Source organism: Apium graveolens, chromosome 5, assembly GCF_009905375.1.
Source record: "Apium graveolens cultivar Ventura chromosome 5, ASM990537v1, whole genome shotgun sequence".
Lineage (NCBI taxonomy): Eukaryota > Viridiplantae > Streptophyta > Magnoliopsida > Apiales > Apiaceae > Apium > Apium graveolens.
Genome location: NC_133651.1, coordinates 314,556,370 through 314,571,405, shown reverse-complemented (window position 1 = coordinate 314,571,405; position 15,036 = coordinate 314,556,370). Strand labels below are relative to the sequence as shown.

Genomic DNA, 15,036 nt, shown 5'->3' with positions numbered 1-15,036 from the left:
TATGCTTCCATCACCGCGGGAAGTCATCTATACTTGGATTGGGATGTTGAAAGTAATGAATAATTGGTTGATCATAAGAGGGAGGAGGCATCTGCAGAAGATTGTGATCAAGCTGCTGAAGGATTGACTAGTGCAAAAGCAGAAACAAAGACTTTGCAAGAATATCTAATAGAACATTATCATAAAAATGTTGACAGGTATCATAAAAATCAAAAGAAGATAGAATACTGATGAGCAGTTGTATATCTAATAGAACATTAGGAAATTCCAAATTGCTACCAGTACTAATGACATTATCTGTCTGTATAAATGGACTGAAGTACCTCTTGTACCACAGAATTTAAAAACTTTAGCCAACTCAAAGATATGAAAGATCAATCAGCAGACCAATCAGCAGACCAATCAGCAGACCATGTTCAGGTAGAGGTGGAAGAGGTCACAATTTCTGCAATGAAATCGTCGATGTTTTTATCAGAGCTTCCACCTTCACTCATTGCCTCCAAAGCCATTTCCTTGAATTTAAGCGCGTTGGCTTTAAGCTCTTCCCTCTTTGTTCCCTCCATGACATCTTTCACAGACTTAGTTACGTCCTCCCTTGTGATTTTCTCCTTGTCATGTGCTTTTACTCGAACACCAGTTTGCCACACGTCCACAATGTACTTGGCATTAGTTGTTTGATCTGTCCACTGAGGCACTACCATCATTGGCACACCCAAAGACAATGCTTCCAGAGTTGAGTTCCAGCCACAATGCGTCATGAAGCTCCCTACGGCCTTGTGAGCCAAAACTTCGAGTTGAGGGGACCAATTCACAATCAGGCCTCTGTCAGCAGATTCTTCTACAAACTTCTCTGAAAGCTTACTCTTTTCAGTATCTCTAACTACCCATATAAAGCTGCATTTGCTATCCAACAAGCCCCAAGCTATTTCATCCATGTAGTCTTGCTCAAGATTGGCTAAGCTCCCAAATGACACGTAGACTACTGAGTCACTATCCTTTCCGTCTAGCCACTTGATGCAAGCGTCTCCATCGGGTTTGAAGAGACTGAGGCCATAGTCTCTGTCATCAGCTAATCGCTTGTCTAAGAACATTGATGGAACTGATGGTCCTATGGTCATAATCTTCCATTTGCTCGACAGCCAATTCACAACCTGAAACAATATGTCTTACATTGATTACAAACATACTAAAATTAAGAATTCTTGTTTTCCAGATTAGTAACAAATGATCAGATCAAATGTACCGATAAAGACTTAAACATTGTAAAGAAGTATGACATCTAAATAACACAAAGACTGAAACTTGGCTAGCCATTTCTTCTTCTCCCTAGCAAGTTTATTGCATCTCCATAGTCAATTACTTGGCCTAAATGTACTACATGTTTCCTAACATAACGTCGTTCCATGGTAGAAAGAACCCTAATTTAACAGAGCTCGCGGCACATTTTGTTGCTGCTTGCTCTTCATTGAACATACTTAAAGTCCTAAAACAACTCACCTCATAAGCAAGACTCATCAAAAACAATCAAATAACAAATGTCACACAGAAAGGGCCTAAAATTAAAATCCAAGCAAACAAACACAACCTTACCTCATTCTCAAGATTGTCAAAACTATTAAAAAACAAACAATCAGCCTCTTCAAAATTAGAAAACCTATCAAGAACAAGCTTCAACACGCCAGGATACGAATCCAAATCCGATACAAAAGAGGGCAAATCACCCATCTCCAAACACGAAATCGAAGGCAAAGAAACCACATTCCCATTCTCAACCGGAATTCTCAATGACCCTTTACTTGTATGATAATAAATTGTGGAAACAACACAAGAATGAGTAAAAAATGACACCCCATATAACCCAAATTTCTTACTTATATCCAAAACCCAAGGCATAAATGAATCATACACTATGGCAGAAACAGGGTACTCTGTTTTCCTCTGTTTTTCGATAAGTTCTGGTAAGCTCTTAGATGATTCATTCTTGAATGTTTCAACAAAATCAGCAATCCCTGATGGCTTTTCACCGGAAAATCCATCAGAAATGTAATCAAACAAGATGGTAGGGTTTGTGGGTTGATTCTCATTCAGATTCTTGTATGCAGAGGTGGTGATCAATGTGACTCTTACATTTTTCGATGCTAACCGTTTCGAGAACTGTAGCATTGGATTTATATGGCCTTGAACTGGGTACACAACTACAAATACATGAATTTTCGTAGCCATGATTTCAATATGATACCCTAAAATGAAGAATAAAGACTACTATCTACGAAATTGTATATCGGGATATATTAAGCGCGATGAAATAACCAAATAAGATTCGATTCTCGTTCATCCAAAAACGCTATCAAAGAATATCATATATACAAATGAATACACAAAATATATAGATAATCAATGAAATTATGTAACGAGATTATATTACGCAGCGAAATGATCAGATTAGATTCGATTCTCGTTTATACCGAAAACGTTATCCAATACTGTTATATGTACGTGGATACATAAATGAGTTTGTCTTTAATTTAGGACCACCCAACTAATCTTTGACTTTGTTGTCAGATGGGTCAGAATAAATTGCTCATTGTCATTGCAAACGTAAACATTTTTGTATTCTAGTGGTGTAATCAAATTACACTTTCACATGTTTGAATTTTGATTACGAATAATTTTGAATTTTATCAATCTGACATACTTCCCGATAATGTTTGATTTTTACACGTAATTTAAGGTGCATTAATTATATTTTTCTATTAATTATTTTTCAAATTTATGTTGCGAATAAAAATTTAAGATTTAAATTTTTATTCACAAATATAAAATTTGAAAAATGGTCAACAAAAATATACGGTCAAAATATTTTAAAATACACGTAAAAATCAAAACGGACATGTATTTGGGACGTAGAGAGTAATTTATAATAAAATTTTAATATTATAATTATATAAATTTCATAGTGGGGCCCGGAGCTCTGCGAAAATTTTTCGCGATTTTAATATGAGGATCACATCACTCTAGACACGCCTAATTGAAAAAAAAATCGAAAACAAATGATTTGTCAACAATTGCTCAACATGAATGGGCTCTTCTATGTTCAACAAAAATTACCTCATTTTCGAGCTCAAGAAAGGTGTTAAAGAGGATCCAATCATCTTTTTGAACATGTGAAAATTGGCCCGTAAGCAGATCCGAGACTCCTGGATGCACACCCAGAAGGTCTTTAGGAAAATCCCGGATCTCTGTTATAGGTATCGAAGACGGGAGGAAGGATAAACCGGATCCTTCCTCCACGGGAACCATGAATTTCCCTTCAAACGCAAGATAATAAATCGTGGAAACCGCACACGCTTGAGTAAAAAAAGAAGCCACTCGTAAACCATGTTGATGTCCCAAATCCACTGCCCATGACATAAGTGAATCATGCACCAGGACATCAAATGGCTGACCAAGGCCTTTCTGTTTTTCCATGACTTCAACCAACTTATCCGATGCTTGTCGTTCGATATTCGCCATATATTCCTCCGGGTTTCGTGCTTTTCGATCATTTTTGTAGGTGACGTACTCGATGTTGATCGAGTCTTTAAGCACAATGGTGGAAGAGAGACAAAGAAAGGTGACTTGAAGGCCTTTGGAGGCTAATGTTTTAGTGAATTGCATCATAGGGCTAATGTGACCTTGAAACGGAAGTGAAATTAACAAAACGTGGGGCATTTTCGTCATTTTTCAAATCTCAACTCACAGATCACAATGCTTTATAATCTTCTTTGTTTTTTGCAGAACTCAGACAGCAGTAGTATTTATGTATTTGTTCTTATGTTGGTGATGAATCTTTGACGGACACTTCTAGGACCATTCAAAATATTGAACTTATCTCCCGGGCCGGCAAATTTACTTAGCTTTCATAAGATATAGTGCGTGTTTAGTGAACAAAGACGGGTCAAACAAAGGGTTAGTGCAGTGGTTGAGTTTTTGTCCCTCTTGCGGGAGGTCAAGCAAAACGGTTTTCATGAGATATAGTGTGTGTTTAGTGAACAATGACGGGTCAAACAAATGGTTGGTGCAGTGGTTGAATTTTTGTCCCTCTTGCGGGAGGTCAAGCAAAACGGTTTTCATAAGATATAGCGTGTGTTTAGTGAACAAAGACGGGTCAAACAAAGGGTTGGTGCAGTGGTTGAGTTCTTGTCCCAGAGGTCAAGCAAAACGGTTTTCATGAGATATAGCGTGTGTTAAGTGAACAAAGACGGGTCAAACAAAGGATTGGTGCAGTGGTTGAGTTCTTGTCCCTCTTGCAGGAAGTCTAAGCAAAAAAAAAGTGAACAAAGACAAGTAACTAATCTGACAAAAACTTAAGAAAGTACTAACCTCATCTTCCAGTCCAAGAAAAGTATTGAAGAAGATCCAATCAGCATTATCAGCATTCGAAAACTGATTTGCCAGCATTTCTAACGTACCCGGGTAACGTTCATGGTAAAGGTCGTACGGCAGATCCTTAACATGACTAATCGGTATCTCGTCAGGAAGGAACGATAAATCCGCTCCTTCCTGAACCGGACACCTTATTTTACCTTGGTACACAAGATAATAAACTGAAGAAATCGCGCAAGGCTGAGTGAAAAAAATAGCCGTTTTCAAACCATGTCGATGTCCAAAATCAACCCCGAATGGCATCAGTGAATCATGCACCAGCACATCAAACGCCTGGTTTTCGACAACTTCAAGCAACTTCTCTGAAGCTCTGGTTTCAATATTGGCCATGTAATCTTCAACTGTCACAATATTCTGGCCTTCCCCGTGGTCATACGAGACGTACTCGATGTTTATCGACCTGTTTCTGTCATCGTCGGAGATTAAATTCGCTGAGAACGGAGTAATAACCGTGACTGCAGCTCCTTTCGAGCTCAGCCGCTTTGCGAACTGCATCATGGGACTGATATGACCTTGGTACGGTAGAGAAATGAGCAAAATGTTCGGTTTTTTCGACATTTTATCACCATTGTTCTCCATTTCAATGTCACTCTCAGCTGCAATTTTCTTGATTTGCTCAAAGATGTTTAGAGATATCTTTAACACACAAAGATTTATGTTTATATATACAAAAGAGAATGAGAATGAGACCAAGAGATACCTGAGATGATACCAGCTAAGGAGTCTATTACTATGAAATAAAAACTATATTTCCTATTCTGTCTGGTTACTATTTGTTTTGTACAAAGATACCTATTTAAAAGGAAATTTCATTTATTTCGAATATATTATTCCTTGTTGTCTGAATCAAACATATAGCAGAGGTGCATAACCATGTATGCATGAAAAAAACAACATATGTGATGACAAAAATCGAGATAATGACACAGGTGTGAATGTAATCGCGAAAGCTGAGATCCTGTATACGAATAGTTATTAAATTTTTCGATATTTATTATAATTTGTACAGTAATTGTCACTCATCTATAAAAAAAACAAATTAATATTCGTATAGAGAGATAATTATAATTTTCCACGTATACCGGTTTCATTTAAATGTTGTGATTTTGTATATATCATTTTATTAATATTTAAAAATTAAAAAGATTGAATATTTTAGTATGATGGAATATCATGGTGACAAATGTATATGCATGTTCGTTTATTGTTCATTACGAGATTTGTTAGAACAAGTACTCAAAACCATATGAATCTAATTATGTTTCCTCCAAATAATGACATAAGTGTGAATGTAATCGTGAAAGCTGAGATCATGTATACGAATAGTTATTAAATTTTTCGATGTTCGTTGTAATTTGTACAGTAATTGTCACTCATCTATAAAAACACAAATTAATATTCACATAGAGAGATAATTATAATTTTCCAAGTATACCGGTTTCATTGAAATTTTGTGATTTTGTACATATCATTTTATTAATATTTAAAGATTAAAAAGAATGAATATTTTAGTATGATAGAATATCGTGGTTGCAAATGTATATTCATATTCGTTTATTTATTTTTTTTATCGTAGGTAACCCGCAGCCGCTCACGTAATAGCCTACAAACCACGTGAATCAAAATAAACCGCATTTAAGCGACATACATAATCATAAATTCTCCTGCCGTGGAATTGGAACCCGTGACTAAAAGGATAGTTATCCCTTTTTGACCAACTGAACCAACCCTTACGAAATTTGTTGGAACAGATACTTTACGACATAAGAACCTAAGTATATTTTTCCTCAAAAAGGCTAAAATTCTAGAACAACCAATGTATGTGTTCAAAATTATAATAATCGATCTATTAAAGCTTCTGTTTGTTTTTAACGTAGAGTGTATCAAAGAATTGGTAAGCAACATTCTCAGCAAGAAAACAATCTAAGCCTTATAGTATATGTTATCTTTTATCTGTTTGTCGGATACTCCTGTCTTTAATTTTTATTTTATTCTTCATTTACGGTGGCTATTTTCTTCCTTGGCCAATTGTTAGTAATCGGAGATACCATACTCAGCCAACAACGGGTTATTGTAACCCGTTATTGTAGTGGTTAAGCTCTTATTTTCCTTACGAAAGGTCAAAATTCTACTTGTAATGCAAGCAGAGGCGGAATCACAGGATAGCTGGGTCATGTGGCCACCCAAATTTTTTGTGATGTTCTATGATAAATAAGTAAAGTTGAGAAATTTGTTTTCTTTGATTCTTTTCCCACCCAAATTTTTACTACAATTCTGCATATTTTTAGATACAGTTTATTTTGATCTTTAAAAATGATGTGTGAATTAATTATAGTTGGAGATATATACATATATAGAGAATATACTATTTTTATCAAGATTTCACTTGCAAAATCAAGGAGAAAGAAAAAGATAAGTTCAATGGGGCTTGTTCGGATTTTGCATTTTATTTTAAAGTTCACTACAGGGTACAAGATCACATACCATTTATATACGGAAAATTTAATATCCAGAGCAACATTTTTAGTTCCAGAGCAACACTTATTGAAAAGACAAAACCGCCTCTATGTTAGAAAAATAATAAAAAGCAAATAAAAAATAATGAGAGTATTTTGGTCTTTTCAATAACTTTTTGCTCCACAAGTTAAATTTTTGCTCTGAAAAAAATACTACCCTTTATGTAATTGGCCCCTCTTATCGTCATTTTCTTGTTACGCGATTTAGTGCATGTATAATTAATTTAAAAGTAAATGAGAAAGTACTAACCTCATCTTCAAGCCCAAGAAAAGTATTAAAGAAGATCCAATCAGCATTATCAGCATTCGAAAACTGACTTCCAAACATTTCTACCATCCCCGCATAACTTTCATGGTAAAGAACAAACGGCGGATCTTTAACATGACTAATCGGTATGTCGTCAGGAAGGAACGATAAACCCGCTTCTTCATGAACCGGATTTTACCTTGATGCACAAGTTAATAAACTGCGAAAACAGCGCAAGTTTGAGTGAAAAGAATAGTTGTTCTTAAGCCATGTTGATGCCCAAAATCTACTCCCAATTCCTAACGTTTTTTAAGTCAAAGGTCTTTTACTACCAATTCCGTACTCGATAGAAAATGCAAGTCATTTCCTACCGATGGGACCCATATTGACTGTGATCATATTCATTTCCCCTCAATGTCATTTCCCACTTGGGAATTTCCTATCGTTCCTTATCGGTAGGAAATGGGTCATTTCCTACCGATTTTGGGGCATTTCTTACCGATTCCTCGGTAGGAATGCCCGTTTTTCTTGTAGTGATTTGAAGCAACTTATCAATTGTCTTGTTTTCGAGATTGGCCATGTGATCTTCAATCGTTGTAATTGGTTGTCCGTCGTGATCGAATGAGGCGTATTCGATGTTGATCATCGAGTTAATTTTGTCGTCGGAGATTAAATTTGCGGAAAATGGAGTAATAATTGTGACAGTAGCTTGTCTGGAGCTTAAACGCTTTGCAAATTGCAGCATGGGACTGAAGTGACCTTGGTAGGGTAAAGGCATGAGCAAAATGTTTGGTTTTTTCGACATTGAATCGCCTTAATTATTCTAGCAACGTCAGATATACAGTTCTAGAACTGGAGTTTGATGAGAAGATGGATGATCCAGCTATGAACTATGGAGTATATTATAAAATAGGAAGCATTGACTCATTTGCTTAAAAAACTTGATTTAAGGGAGTCGGAAAAAGATCACTGCCAAGTCACTTTAATTTGATTTCATCTCATTCTTGGAACGAAAAAAAAAGCACTGTCAAATCATTTTAAGTGGATTTCATCATATTTGATGTTCGTTTATTTATTTTTATCTTCATTTATTTTCCTTCCTATTTAAGTTAATAAAATTATCAGACCAAAATTTTTGGTTTTGAGAGGGTTGAATCTATACTTTCTAATAATAAAAAAATACTATTATTCCGGTCAATAATAATAATACCAAAATATCACATTTTGATTATCACTCAAACTCAGTTCGATTCCTTCAACTACGTTATTATTCAAGATTTGTTTATTTAATTTAAATCTATTCATTTTTATTATATATTTAATATTTATTTATATAGACGTTCATCCTAATTTCTAGTTAAGTTCTCTCCGATAACATAGTTAGATATAATACTATTAATTATATTTATTTTCAATAATTTATTAAATTTAATTTTTAAGATTAATATTCTAATATCGAATGTGTGGTAATTAGTAGGACCTGTCATTATGGAGTTATACGAGTGATGGAGACGGGAGGGGGCGGGCACCGGGCAGTGTGGGGTAATCGAGCCGAGCCTAGTCGAGCGGTGTTTCATTCGATTTTATTATACTTCTGCGATAATTAGCTACTGGTCATTAGGTTGTAAATAAATTGAACCCCGCATATTTAAATTTAAGTCCCACGAATTAAAAACTATCATGTATAATTCGGAAATAAATTTGAATTTTTTTGGTATCAGAAGCATTGCTCTAAATTAAATGTTTATCCTAATACTAGAAAAAATAAAAATATTGTCATTTTATTTTGTCAAATATATAAGGCAAATATCATATTTGATTTACATATGTTTTCTATACTACAATTATTACTTTTCCTTAATATAATTGTAATTTTTATTTTTGACTGATGTCTAGTTTTTTATTCCAATTAATTCCCTAAAATTATTTATAAAGATTAAATTATGTATAAATAATAATTATTACGGGGAGAAACTGGTATAATAATATATTGAAGGTTTATCTGTTGTTTGAATTGTTAGAGCATCTCCAATGGGATGAGTTCTTAGCTAAAAATGTGTCAAAAATATCATAAATATATATTTTAGATATTATGTAAAAAATTATTCGCGCATTCTTTTTAGCTAAAAAATTAGTTAAACTCTCTACAATGCCTATATTTGTCAAAACTCTAACCGTAGTTAAATTACACATAATCTGTTATCATATTGGCTATATTTGTCGAAGTTTTAACTGTAATTAAATAAAACATAATTTGTTATCATATTTAAATAATATATCCTATTTATAACAACATAGAAATAATAACTAAGATACTATTTTTAAAATATAGACGTTCAGTAGCTTTTGGATAATTTTTATTTTAAATTATTTGAGCTAACAATTTTCTTTTTTATTATCATAAGTAACCCGCGCCGCCGACGGGGTTATGTGCACCATTATTCACACAAACCTTTCAACGAAAACCTACTCTCTCATCCGATAGACTGCAAATCAAGGGACAATTTTAACAATAGCTTTGGAGATGTTCTTATTAACCTCATCTTCCAGCCCAAGGAAAGTATTAAAGAAGATCCAATCAGCATTATCAGCATTCAAAAACTGCCGTACCCGAAACACGTTCATGGTAAAGATCAGACGGCAGATCCTTAACATGACTAATCGGTATCTCGTCAGGAAGGAACGATAAACTCGCTCCTTCCTGAACCGGATCTAATCGGTATCTCGTCAGGAAGGAACGATAAACTCGCTCCTTCCTGAACCGGATACTTAATTTTACCTTGATGTACAAGGTAAAAAATTGCGGAAATAGCACAAGCCTGTGTGAACAAAATAGCTGTTCTTAAGCCGTGTTGATGTCCAAAATCTACTCCCCATGAAAACACGGAATCATGCACCAAGACATCAAAGGGCTGTTTTTCGAGGACTTGAAGCAACTTATCGGTCGCCTTCTTTTCGAGATTCGCCATGTGATCTTCGACCGTTGTAAACGGTTCTCCTCCGTGATCGTACGATACGTATTCGATGTTGATCGACTTGTGTTTATCGACGGAGCTTAAATCTGCGGAAAATGGAGTAATAACTGTGACTGCAACTTGTTTGGAGCTTAATCGCTTTGCAAATTGCATCATGGGGCAGAGATGACCTTGGTATGGTAAGGAGATGAGCAAAATGTTTGGTTTTTTCGACACTGAATCACTGTTGTTCTTCATTCCAATGTCAGGCTCAACTAGAATTGTCTCCTTTCGTTCAAACCAATTAAAGGATGTGTTAGCTGAATATTTATTGTACTTCCTGTCGCAATAGGTTTAGTTGAGGAGTTAGCTGGAAAGGAAAGCCTATACATAACCACGTAATATTTCGAATTATACTCCCTCCGTCTCATTCACCGTGGCCACATTTTTTATCATGTATATATGTCCCAAAACCGTTGTTCATTTTGAGTTAATATGGTAATTTAAGTGTTAATATTTTAGAAAAGTAATATAATTTTTTTTAACTATCGGTTTGTTTAATATGATTGAATAAAAGGTGGAAATATGATTGGTGACAGAATAAGTGGGACGGAGGGATTATATATAAATACTTAATAGAATTTGTTTCTATACCCACAAACATAAAAATATTAAAGAGATATATTAACTATAATTTCGCTCAGCTTGAACTCGTTATCAATCGAATTCGAACTCGAACTCGAACTCGCATATCCATCAAACTCGAATATTGGTCTGAACTCATTTTACCAAATGAGTCGAGCCGAGTATATGTCGAACTTGAATAAGCTCGGCTCAAACCTTGAGAACTCGACTTGTCTCGACTCAAACTCGTTTAAATTTACATTTAATTATTAAAAAAAAGTATTTTACTCGGCCCGACTTGTTTAAACTCGAAACGTAGACAGAATGGCGGTGTGGGAGTAAGATTGTAAGAACTTACTAACCTCGCATTCCAGCTTGTCAAATGTATTAAAAAACACACAATCTCCTCTGTCCATTCCCAGGAACTGACTCGCAAAAAGTCTCACCAATCCTTGATAAGACGAGTTGAAGGATTCATCGATACCCTCTGGAGTATCGCCTGGTGATGAAGGCTCATCAACTGAAATGTGTTCGGTATTTATGGAAGACGTGTTGGCATAGGAAAATTTTTGGTTTCGCGGTAGTAATAATTGTCACTTTGATGCCTTTGGAAACCAAGAGTTTTGAGAATTGTATCATTGGATTCAGGTGGCCTTGTAATGCATAAGAAATTAACATAATGTGAGGCTTGGTAGCAACTAAGGTTTTTTGGTTATCAGTTGTGTAGCTCATTCTGTTTCCCTTTTTAGATGAAATGAAATCAAATATCTTTCAGGTTACTCTAAAACCTAAGTCTTCTGTCAGCCCGAGCTCTTATACCATGTCGAATAGTGGATCACGGGCGTCCCTCTTTGGAGCATAAATTTGCCTTTCAAACTTAAGTCTTCAGCCAGCCTGAGCTCTGAGCTCTTATACCACGTTAAGGAAACAGTTACTCTAAAATCTTAAGTTGTTAGAGATATTATTGTAACAATGACACATGACAACTTTCAATTTGAGGGAGCGTATGTATACACGCGAATTCCCGTATTAGTATTAGAAAAGTTATCAACTATACACGTAACACATCAGCATTTCGAGAAATTTTTCGTTAAAAATTGCAGTGTCAGATCAAACAAAGTTGGCAGATAGTTGTTGGGGTTGGCAAATGTGTTTATGGCCGATATAAATGTACCGGGTTGTTTGTCATTTTCAAATTCATACTATTCTGCTAATATATGTTTTCATTGTGTGAGAACTGAGAAGTAACTAACCTCGTGTTCCAGTTTGTCAAATGTATTGAACAGCACACATTCAGCTTTCTCCATCCCCAGGAACTGACTCACAACAAGTCTTGACAATCCTTTATAACTGCCCACATCATACACCAGAGAAGGTAAATCTTTGAATCCTAAGACTGGTAATGAAGGCAACTCAACTGCAGACAGCTCTCCCAAAGAATCAATGTCCAATGTTCTTGAACAGACATGAGTGTAGATTGCGAAAACTGCACTAGAGTGAGTACAAAACACAACTCCCTGGATGCCTTGCTTGTGACAAATGTCTAGAACCCATGGCATGAGCGCGTCGTAAATCAAGATTTTGACAGGGCTTCCATTGGCCTTATGCTTCTCAATGACCTCTGGCAAGCTTCGTGTCATGCCAATCTCGTAAAGGGCTATGAATTCATCGATAATGTCTGAAGAGTCGCCTCTTACTGAAGGTTCATCAACTGAGACATGTTCAATGTTCATGGAAGTGGTTTTGGCAAGTGAGGAGATTTCTAAGTTGGCTGTAGTAACTAATGTTACTTTGAGGCCTTTGGAAACTAGACGTTTTGAGAATTGAATCATCGGATTCATGTGGCCTTGTAAAGGGTAAGAAACGAACATAATGTGAGGCTTGCTAGCAACCAAGGCTTCTTCATTACTCCTCATACTCATTTTGTTACCTTTTCTAAGTGAATATCAAATAGCTTACTGGAAATGTAGTAGTAATCTAGCTCGATGAAGATCAGCTAGAACTCGGGGTTTTAAATAAGCAGCATTCAACTACTCTTTTTGTCGAATGTTTCAACTGTGAGTTCTGTCTTCTTACGTACTATCATATTAGAAGCTTCAGTCTATGCTGACTACAGAAGATGCCTAAGCCTGACAACGACTCAACCTCGAGATCACGGATAATTAGCCGGCTATTTCCTGGCATATATGCTGTTTCCTTGTCCTCTCCTAGGTTTTTTTTAAAAAAATTGTTTTGTGTTTCCTGGTCAGCTATCATTTACATTATTAAAACACAGAATCTTTGAAATGTATGTCCAAGATTAGACAATAAGATCAAAATTTCCGGAAAAGAGATATTTGCTCATATGCAGTCAGCATCATGAGCAACTCAAGTCAAGACTGACTAGCAAGCATACCTGAAGTCTCTACATAGAGTTCATAGAGGCGTGTAAATTGCAGAAATAGAACAAGCCCGAGTAAAGAAAGGAACTATTTCTGAGCAAGTCGATATGCCAAATCTAGTGCCCTAACTTGCACGAGATTCAACAACCGTCTCATGCGAGGATCATGAACTAGGACTAAATGTAACACCCTAGTCTCACATCAAGAAGATTTGGGACTTCTGTTCAGTTTATAAGACAAAGTATTACTACTATGTGCACCAACAAATCATGATCTTTTAAGGGCATGTGGTGCGCTTGTCATAACCCAATTTGGATGCACTCGGGAGAGTATGCTTCGGCTTATTTCGAACTCGTAATCGGGGCTTGACCCGATTTCTGAAAAAGGCTCAGAACACTAAATGTGATAACCGTACCTATTTTGTAAACAATCTCATCGGGATCTTCAGGATTAGCAAAATGTCTGGTTTAAAGAATGAAATTGAGAGGGAATTTGTTGAGATTGAGGATATTTTGTGGCATGTATACTTATTATTGTCGTTGTTTCTTTTATTATATTTTAAATAATTTTAAATTAAACCTGCTGATTTGAACTCTTTAAGAGCAGCTTACAGATTCAAACCTATGACAAGTAAAAAGATCATTCTTAATTCTTACTTAAACTGGTTCTCGCCCTAGTAAATTTTTAGCATACAGGGACTATACATGTTATTACGTTTAACATTCAGCGTGGTTCTCACGTGACTCGTGTTATGATTTGTGCGGAGCGTAATTGCTACTAGAAAACCAGATGTATGTGACAACTTTTGCAGAAATGAAACAATTGGGATCAAGAAATTACTAACCTCGCCTTCCAGTTTCTCAAATGTATTAAACATCAAGCCATATGCCTTCTCCAGACCGCGGAATTGACTCATACAAAGTGTTAACAAGCCTGGATAACTGCCCACATTAGAAAGGTAAGAAGGCAAGTCTTTGAATCCCAGAACCGGTAATGAAGGCAATGTAACAGAAGACAACTCGTCCAACAAGTCGATATCTAATGCCCTCTGATAAACATGGTAATATATGGCGAAAACAGCAGAAGAATGAGTAACAAATGCAACTCCCTGTATTCCAGCCTTATCGCAAACATCCAAAGCATAAGGCATGAGTGCGTCGTAAATCAAGAATTTAACAGGGCACCCGTTGGCCTTTTGCTTCTCAATGACTCCTGGCAGGTTTCGAGTGATGCTAGTTTCAAGAAGCGATAAATATTCATCAATAGCATCGGAACTACTCCTGCCTTCTGTTGAAGGCCTGTCAACTTGAAAGTGTTCAATGGTTATAGAACTAGAATCAGCATGAGAGGAGATGTCAAGACTAGTTGTAGTCACTAGTGTTACTTTGATGCCTCTGGAGATTAAGCGTTTCGAAAATTGTACCATAGGGTTTAGGTGGCCTTGTAATGGGAAAGAAATGAGCATGATGTGAGGCTTGCTGGAGATCAAGGCTTCTTCATTCTCCCCTCTACTCATTTTTCTTAATCCTTGCTCAGGATATGCAATGTGATATTACTCTGCCCTTGCTTCCTTTTATCTTTTGAGCCTCGAGTGAGTCGACTGCGAGTATATCTCTCTCGTTCCCTCTGCACGTGTTCAAATCTTGTCAAATATAAGGTAAATACCCTCCGCACGTGTTCAAATCTTGTCGAATATAAGGTAAATACCCTCTGCACGTGTTCAAATCTTGTCGAACAAATAAGGTAAATACCCTCTGTTCAAATCTTGTCAAATATAAGGTAAATACCCTCCGCACGTGTTCAAATCTTGTCGAATATAAGGTAAATATCCTCTGCACGTGTTCAAATCTTGTCGAAGATAAGGTAAATATGTGAATGCGTTTAACTAG

At 36.0% G+C, this 15,036-nt stretch overlaps 1 protein-coding gene across 4 annotated transcripts; it reads right to left on the bottom strand.

The window, feature by feature from the left end:
- Window positions 1-152: 152 nt before the first annotated feature.
- On the bottom strand, window positions 153-14,758 carry LOC141659460 (UDP-glucosyltransferase 74AE2-like). Of its 4 annotated transcripts, none has more exons than XM_074466339.1 (2): window positions 13,992-14,758; window positions 153-1,151 (listed from the first exon to the last, which is right to left on the bottom strand). In XM_074466339.1, exons 1-2 carry the CDS (start codon window positions 14,661-14,663, stop codon window positions 417-419), a joined length of 1,407 nt encoding a protein of 468 aa, XP_074322440.1. In that variant the 5' UTR covers window positions 14,664-14,758; the 3' UTR covers window positions 153-416. The 4 variants fall into 4 exon arrangements, with proteins under 4 accessions (XP_074322440.1, XP_074322441.1, XP_074322444.1 ...); XM_074466340.1 differs by lacking the exon at window positions 13,992-14,758 and adding an exon at window positions 4,363-5,126; XM_074466343.1 differs by lacking the exon at window positions 13,992-14,758 and adding an exon at window positions 3,109-4,194.
- Window positions 14,759-15,036: the final 278 nt, after the last annotated feature.